At 59.2% G+C, this 8155-nt stretch overlaps 1 protein-coding gene across 1 annotated transcript; it reads right to left on the bottom strand.

The window, feature by feature from the left end:
- Positions 1-1907: 1907 nt before the first annotated feature.
- ALDH3A1 (aldehyde dehydrogenase 3 family member A1) lies at positions 1908-7602 on the bottom strand. The gene is made up of 10 exons (XM_027625528.1): positions 7436-7602; positions 5725-5956; positions 5422-5507; positions 4991-5199; positions 4657-4774; positions 4050-4191; positions 3228-3394; positions 2790-2889; positions 2212-2342; positions 1908-2110 (listed from the first exon to the last, which is right to left on the bottom strand). Exons 1-10 carry the CDS (start codon positions 7595-7597, stop codon positions 2096-2098), a joined length of 1362 nt encoding a protein of 453 aa, XP_027481329.1. The 5' UTR covers positions 7598-7602; the 3' UTR covers positions 1908-2095.
- Between the last annotated feature and the right edge of the window lie 553 nt (positions 7603-8155).

Genomic DNA, 8155 nt, shown 5'->3' with positions numbered 1-8155 from the left:
AGGCAGACACTTTTTTCTAGCAATCTTATCTGGGTGCTCAGGGAAGAATGACCTGGGGAGGAGCAAGAGCAGAAGAAAGAAGACCACTCAGTGGTACCATTTTCCGTGGTACTTAGCCCAGGGGCGTGATGGTGAAAATACAGAGCTGCGCTGATGTGGGTGCCCCCCCCCCCGGGGGGTCTTGTGAGGTCTTGGTCCTAAAGGAAAGTGAGGAGTCAAACATGCCTCCTAAGTTTTGGCTTGAGCACTCCTCCGGAGGGTGATGCCACGTTGGCTTAGAGGGAATTCAAGAGCTCAGTCCCGGGCGTGATAGCGTTACGTTCCTATTAAGAATCTAAGTTCAAAAAAAAAAAAAAAAAAAGAATCCAAGCTCATGGGTCAGGTAGGCAGTTAGATTTATGAGTCAGGAGCTCAGGGCCGGAATTGGAGACTTTAATCTGGGAAGACGGTGGGAGGAGAATGGAGGCGTGGAGTCCCAGGACCCCAGAGGTGAGGGAGAATTGGAAGGAGGGGTGGCCCAGCAGTGGGGCCGGGGAGGGCGACGACGTGATGGGAGGAGGGTGAGTCTGCCCACGCACTGGCGTCTGGACAAGAGCAGTTTCAGCAGAGTGGAGGTGACAGAGGCTAACCTGGCCGGGTCAAAGTGCATGGAAGCAAAATGTTGCGCAAGAGCAGACTCCCCACTGTCCAGAGGAGTCTCTCGCTGGAAGCAGGACAGCGGAGAAACAAGGCAGTAAGTAGAGGGGCAGTGGGCTTTGAGAGGATTTTGATTTTGTTATTATTCAATTATTTGGATATTTGCAAAATAAGTAAATGGTGCACACAGGGAACATCCAAGCCATACAAAACGGTTCACGCTCTGCCTGGCTCCCCTCCCCTTCCCCCCACCAGAGGGGGTGAAGCACAGGTAACAGCTTAAGGGCTTTTATTTGGGGTTGTATTGGGGTTTGGGGGGGAGGGTAAATAAAGTATGAGATACTAGAGACTAGGAATGATCCAGCACAGAATGGGGGACCAGGGGTGGAGAGGAAGGAGGGTAATGACGTGAGTCAAGGTCAGGAGTAGGCAAGGTTGAGAGAGGCAGGGGTCCCGGGCCCAGTGGAGGGCTGGCCTTGGTTGGGAGCAGGAAAGCTTTGGCGCAGGGCCTGGTACAGCTGATGACTAACTCTGCTTTCACCATGAAGAGTCCCGTGAGCACCCCCACGTTTATCCCGGAGAGCGGCCAGCCCCAGTCATTGCTACCCACTGCGAGTTTGTAAACCAGGCAGGCAGGCCAGCCTCGGCAGACCTCTCCCCAACCCGCCCCCATGCACCTGCTGGCCAGGCTGGGCTGATTCTTGGCTCCCACTTCAGACCATCGTCCCTTGGACTCTGTCCTAGCTCCTCGGGCCTCCAAGGCCAGCCTCCTGGGCCCAGATGCTGCCTGACCAAGAGTTGTCAGGCACTGTGGGTCCTGGGGGGCCGACCTGGCTTCCCAGCCTCCTGCCCAGGAGCTGCCCTCAGAAATCACCAAGGGGGTTCATGTTGATGACCGTGTGGTCTCACCACGGGACCCCTGAGCTAGGGGTCAAACCTAATTTGAAAGGAGCACATTGGCCTCCAGTTTCTGAGCCATGTGCCATCAAGACAGCCTCCTTGGCCATCGCCTTCACTGGATACACTCCAGAAATGGAGCTGACTCCCATCGTCTAGATGCAAGATAAATGTCTCCTGGACACCAGTGCCTCCTGCCTCACGCCCCCCGGGGGCCAATGCGAGACTTTGGGGAGACCTTTGCTGCGAGTCAGGATGAGAACTGGCGGGGGGCGGGGGTGGGACTGGAGAGAATGGAGGGGGGGTTGCAAAGGAAGCATGAACGCGTGCACGCACGCGCGCGCACACACACACACACACACACACATTTGTCTGGCTGGTGAACTTTTATTGGTCTATGTCCAGCAAGGGACAGCGGGGACTTGGGGAAGGGAAGCCCAGGGCCCAGATGGGAGTGGGGGCATGCAGTGATCCACAGAGGAGCAAGAGGGGGGCTCCAGGAGCAATCCTCCTAGGGCTGGACAGAGAGGCAGGGGTGCAGCACGGGGAGGCCAGGTCCACTTCAGTGACGGGTCATCTGTGAAGAGGACACAAGGGGACAGGAAGGCATGTGTCCTGCTGGGCCCAGCAGCTCCCTGCAGCCTGGTCTCCGGGACAGCCTCCACCCCCACCTCTCACCTTGGCCAGGCTCGGGGGGTATCTGGCTTTGAGGGACTCATCATTCAGCAGAGGCCTCACCAGGCAGGAGCGGCGGTGGGAGAAGGTCTCAAAGCTCTTCTTGCCGTGGTAGGAGCCCATGCCACTGTTCCCTGCGGGGGGCGGGGGGGGGGGAGCTAGCTCAGCCCCAGGTGGCCTGAGACCCCCAGCCCCCGCCTGCAGCCCTCATGCACCCCTTCTCTGAGCCTCCCAGGGGTGGCCGAGCCCTGGAGGATCCCCCAGGGAGTCCACACTGGGGACAACGGAGAGTGCTCCGAAGAGTTCGTTTTCAGCGATGCCACCAGAGAGTTGTGTGACCTCCGGCCCTTGTCCCTTCTCTCGGGGCCTCCATGAAGCAGGCCTGGTGTACCAGGGGGCCTCTAGGAGCCTCTCGGGTCTCGAGGTCAAACGTGGTTGGTGGATATGCTGACAGGAGCCAGAGGTCCACAGGGGAGGGTTTGGGGGTGTCTGAGGCCCCTCCTGAACTCCCAACCCAGGGCTGGGAGAGGGGGGGACATCTGTAGGGGGCAGGTGGGCAGTGAGCTCAGCCCCAGACTCACCCACACCCCCGTAAGGCAGGGAGTGCACAGAGGTGTGGACCACAACGTCATTGGCTGTCACTCCACCGCTCGATGTCTCTGCAATCATCTTCTTAATCACCTGCCACGGCACCCAGCCCCTGCCTCAGTCTCCTTCCCGGGGCACCCCAGGCCCCTCCCCACCCTGTGTGGGCGCATCCCGGAGCCTCAAGGGCCAGTGCAGGCAGACCCACACTGCGGTCTGAACCCCAGTCGGGGTCTCCCACTCTCCCCAGGTGTCAAACACTTTGTGAGAAACAACTGGTTTCAGAGCTGAGAAAGGGGCTTGGAAGGTTAAGTGACTTGCCCAAGGTCACACAGCAGTGAGCACTGAAGCTGGGATCTGAACCTGGGTCCATGGACCCCTGGATCCTGTTCCCATGATGCCAAGACCCCGGGGGGAGGGCACCCCAGGCCCACCTTGTCGTTTAGAGAGAACACGTAGAGAGCCAGGGGCTTCTCGCGTTGGCTGATGAACTGGATGGCCTCCTCCAGGCTGCGCACACACACAATGGGCATCACGGGCCCAAAGATCTCTTCCTGCATCACCTGGGACTGGGGGTCCACGTCTATGAGGATGGTGGGGGCTGAGGCAGGAAACAAGCAAGATCAGCCGTTGCCGAGGCCCCTGCCCGCCTGGCAGCCCCGGCATCTAGCTCCTTCCTTCCATTCCTGTATGGAAGGCTGCCGAGGCTCAGGTGGGGCATGGACAAGGCCCCCACCTGCCCGGCTCCATCCCGGCAGACCATGGGGGGAACTGTGTATAACCTAGATGGGGAGGCGGGGGGACACAGACACAGGGTCCACCTTGCGAGGGGGCAGGCCCTGTGCCCCGCCCCGCCACCTGAGCCCCTGCTGGAGCTCTTCATTCCCTGCCAAACTGGGGGCAAAGTGGGGTCGCATCTGGTGACCTGCAAGCCCAGGCCCTGGGGGGCCCCTCAGGCTCAGCTCTTGTTGCTCTTGTGGTCTTTCGGTCTGTATCCCCTGCTGATGCAGGGGTGGGGGGAAGAGGGAGCTGCCCTCCGGGCCCCATGGGCAGAGGGCTTCTGGGCTGGGGCTAGGCGCCTGCCTGCCGACAGTCCCACAGCCCACCCCAGGCCCATGGGTTGTGCCTGCTCCCCAAGGATCTGCGCTCATTCGCCATCAACCTGCGGGGACCCTGGCAGCCTGGGCGGCAGGGGGCGGGGGGCGTGTGACGGGCCGGGGGGCAGTGGTGCTCTTACCAAGGGCGAGCACACGCACCTATGTATCGGGTGGCCGCGTCCCCAGTGCCTCCGTAGGCGACTTTCTGGCCCTCCATCAGGCCCATCACCCTCTGGAAATGCTGGGAGTTAATCATCCTTCCATAGTCACGGGACTTCTTGGCATCCTCTCCATAGAAGTCCTATAGAGAAGAGGCTGGCTTCAGGTAAGGATGCGGACCTTCATTATGGCCATTGGCTGAGAGGTGACCTTGGAGCACAGGGCGGGGCACCACCCAGCTGGTGCACAGCGACACCAAGAGCCACCAGAGTGCCATGACATCGGGGGTGCTCCAGACGTTCATTGCGTACAAACTGCTGCGAGACAGCATTATTTGAAAGAAATATATGCACCGTTGTGTGGACTTGGCGATAGGAAATGGGAGGGAACATGCCAACACGTGAGCAGTGATTGTCTTGGGGTGGTGGTGGGGTCCTGGGTGGAATTTTTTTTTTTTCTTTTATAATCTTTTTCCAAATGATCTACAGTGAGTGTAGATTACTTTTAGGATCGGAAAAAAAGAAAATCCAGTGTTTTCTAAAGCCTAGACCCACCTCACTGCTTTGCAACCTCTCTTGTCACTCAGCCCCGGGGGGCCCACACTCACTTTCAGGGACTTTTTGAGCTTCTCCGCAATTTGGTTCTGGATGGAGGGGTCACAGAGGATGTAGTCAGGGGCCACACAGCTCTGGCCGCTGTTCATGAATTTCCCCCAGGCGATGCGTCTGTGAAAATTCCAGATTAGATTGCATTCCGCAAGGCACGGGAGGCTCCCCCCAGACAAGCATCTTATTCCGTCAGCTCAGGATCGAGGCACAAGGGGCCGGGCTCTGGAGGGGAGCTCTCAGGGGGCAGAAGCCAGAGGCTGCCTAGACTCACAACAAGACTTCGGTCTGCGTGAGCCGGAAGGCTCCAGCACAAACAGGTGCCGCACGCCTCACCTGCAGGCAATGTCCAGGTCGCAGTCTTTGTCAACATAGCAGGGGTTCTTTCCCCCCAGCCCCAGCGTGACGGGGGTCAAGTGCTTGGCTGCGGCCGTCATGATGATCTTCCCCACGGCGGTATTCCCGGTGTACAGGATGTGGTCAAACCTCTCCTTGAGCACCTCTGTGGTCTCGGGAATGCCCCCATCGATCACCGGGTACAGGTCCTTCCATGGGAGGAGAGAGACGAGGCTCAGGAAAGACCACGACCCCACCTCCCCCTGGCGAGCCAGCCACCATCCAGTAGAACACCCCCCACCACCTGACACCGGGGCTCCTTTCATCTCTGTGGGAGAGGCCGGCTGTCCTTGCCCCAACCCAAGGCTTAGCCTCTTGCTGCAAAAAAATGCACTGTTTCTCAACCCCCAAAGACCCAGCGAGCACCTCACCCTGTCCAGGTACTGAGGGATCATGGTGGCCAGCAGGTTGGCCATGTTCTCACTCAGCTCCGAGGGCTTGATGACCACTGCATTCCCTGCAGAGATCAGGGAGTCAGAATCCTGCCCTCCCACTGACCAAGCCGGGAGCCCCATCCGTTCTGTGTCCATCAGACCACGTGAAAGACAGATCCATCAGACCACGACCTGAGCCTGGGGCTCCATCTTCCCCCAGGCCTGCCATCTCTGGCCAAGCTCAGCAGGGGTGGGACCGTGATTCCTGGTGACTCCCTCCGAAACGGGGCCCACGTATACCTGCAGCAATGGCGCCCACCATGGGCTGGATGGTGACGGTGAAGGGGTAGTTCCAGGTGCCAATGATGAGGACCACACCCAGGGGCTCCGAGTGGATGTAACACTCGTCCTGCTGGGTCTGGGAAGTCTTCTCCACGGGCTCGTCCACAGCCCACTCGGGGAGCTTCTTTATCATGTACTCGATCTCTTCCAGGACGTACACCACCTCTTCGTAGTAGGCATTCCATTCATTCTGCGGTGGAGACAGGGCTCCGTGTGAGTTCACTGGTTGGAGATCGAGGGAGTCACCGGGGCTTGGCTGTGCTCCTGGCTCACTGTTCCCTAGATTTGGGACCCTGACTGAGCTGCTTACCCTCTCCTAACCTCAGCCTCCTGATCTGAAAAATGGGAGCGTGATCTGGACCTCACAGGACTGCTGGGTCGGCATGTTGGACACAGCCCAGTTATGTTCAGCTGCCAGGCTGATGGTGGGTGTTCACTGGGGGCTCCCCAGGCCAGGGGCCTGGGCCAGAGAAGGCACAGAGGGTGCGAGCAAAGCTGAGCATTTGCCACTGGAGTGGTGGGCCTGCGAAGGTCCCTTTCTGACAGCGTTGGGGGCCCAGGCAGGTTTGGACATGTCAAGTTCATGGTGCCTGCGAGGACCTCAGACCTGGTCAGTGATTTGAAGGTCATTAAAGGGTGGGGAGAACCGAGCAGAGGTGTGTCCAGGAATGCTCATAGATTGAAATGAGACTTGAACCCAGGATGGAGCCCTAAGAAAGCCACCTTGAAGAAACAGGTGCAGGAAAAAAGACTGTGAAAGGGAGGACAAAACCCAGAAGAACCTCAGCAGGGGAAGGAGGGAATGAGCAGAGTGTTCAAGGGACCCTGCTGGAGTGGGGGGGGGGGGGGAGGGAGCCACTGTGCAAGGGTGAGGAGAAAGGAGGGGCAGATGGCAAAATACACAACTCTTCCATGCGCTTCGGCTGTGAAAGAGCAAAACAGAATTTGTGAAGTTTTTGTATTAAGATGAGGAATCAGAGATTTAAAAATGCAGCAGAAAGGGGGAGGAGCTCCAGCTAACCCCCTGCTCTTCTCCGAGGCAAAATCGAACTGTGGAAGCAGGGCCAGGCGACTTGGGGGCAGCAAGGTGAAGAGTTTGAAAATTGGGAGGTGTCTGATTCTGCTCAGGGTGAGGGATGGGTGGGGAGGGAGGGAGGATACCCTGTAGAGCAGGGTGCCCTTTGGGACCCCAAGCTAGGATGTTCTCTGGTGGGGGTGGAGGGGACCAGGTGGCCATGCATGGGGCTGAGGGCTGGGGGAATGAGCAGACAAGAAGTTCAGGGTGTCCTGTGCGCAGGACGTGGCTAAACAGGGTGGCCTCGTGCTCCGGGCTGGATGGAGAAGGAAGTGAAGCCAGGAGGGAATGGCAGGCAGATGGGGGGAAGGAGCTGCCGGCCCCTGCGCTGGGCTGCGGGGAAACCGGGGCTCAGAATGGGTTGGAAGGAGTGGTCTGAGCGCCCCATCTCAGGGTCTGATGGTTTGAGCTGCACTTTTCCTCCTCTATAAAAAGGGTCCCGCCTCAGGCAGCCTGCTTTGAGGACAAGGTGCGGTTCTAGGCAAAGGGCTGGACACAGAGCGCCAGGCGCGCAGCAGATGTCCCAGACGCGAGCAGCGACCCTTCCTGTTGCTGTTCCAGCCTCCGGGGTTGGGGGGGGGAAGCGGGGCGCACCTTGTGGAGGTCGGCGGTCAGCGCGCCCACGATGTCCTTCTCATGCTCCTTGATCATGCGCCGCACCGCCTCCAGCTGCTGGATCCGGAACTGCAGCGGGCGGGTCTTGCCCGAGTTGAACGCGGCTCTGGCCCGCTGCACGACCTCACTGATTTTGCTCATGGTGCCTGGCGGGGGGGGGGGGGGGGGGGGGGGGGGGGGGGGGGGGGGAACACCTTGGACCTGGGGGCTTCAGGGCTAGCACCCTCCTTGCTCCTCCACCGCGTTAATTTTGTAGGAAGAGGACGATCTCCCGGGGAGCGCTGGGAAAATGGCATGCTTTTGCCTTCTCAGCTCCCTAACCCAGATGGCTGGTACCCTCTGGCCCTCTCAATACCCCCTGAGCTGATGACAAACTCATCTGCAGGGAGGGCCAGGAAGCAATGACACGCGACGCTAATTGCTCACGGTGAGTTCCCCGGCAGTGTGCTGGGACAGGTCCTTCCTGGCATCTCTCAAGCCCCACTCCCACCTCTGCCCGCTTGCAAACTGGAAGACACTGGCAGGCAAACACTCCAAGAGCTCTGCGCCCCAAGCCAGGCCCCTTTCTGGATTAGATTGGCCGGCTCAGGTTGTGATTCCACAGCCAGCTGATTAAAGAAAACCCAGCATCAGCCTACCCGCGCCACCTTTCTGGCTCCATGACTGTTTGCAAAAGCACTGGTTGCTTTGCAGGTGGAA

This window comes from Zalophus californianus, chromosome 16 (assembly GCF_009762305.2).
Source record: "Zalophus californianus isolate mZalCal1 chromosome 16, mZalCal1.pri.v2, whole genome shotgun sequence".
Taxonomy (NCBI): Eukaryota; Metazoa; Chordata; class Mammalia; order Carnivora; family Otariidae; genus Zalophus; species Zalophus californianus.
This window is presented reverse-complemented; position numbering and strand designations above follow the sequence as displayed.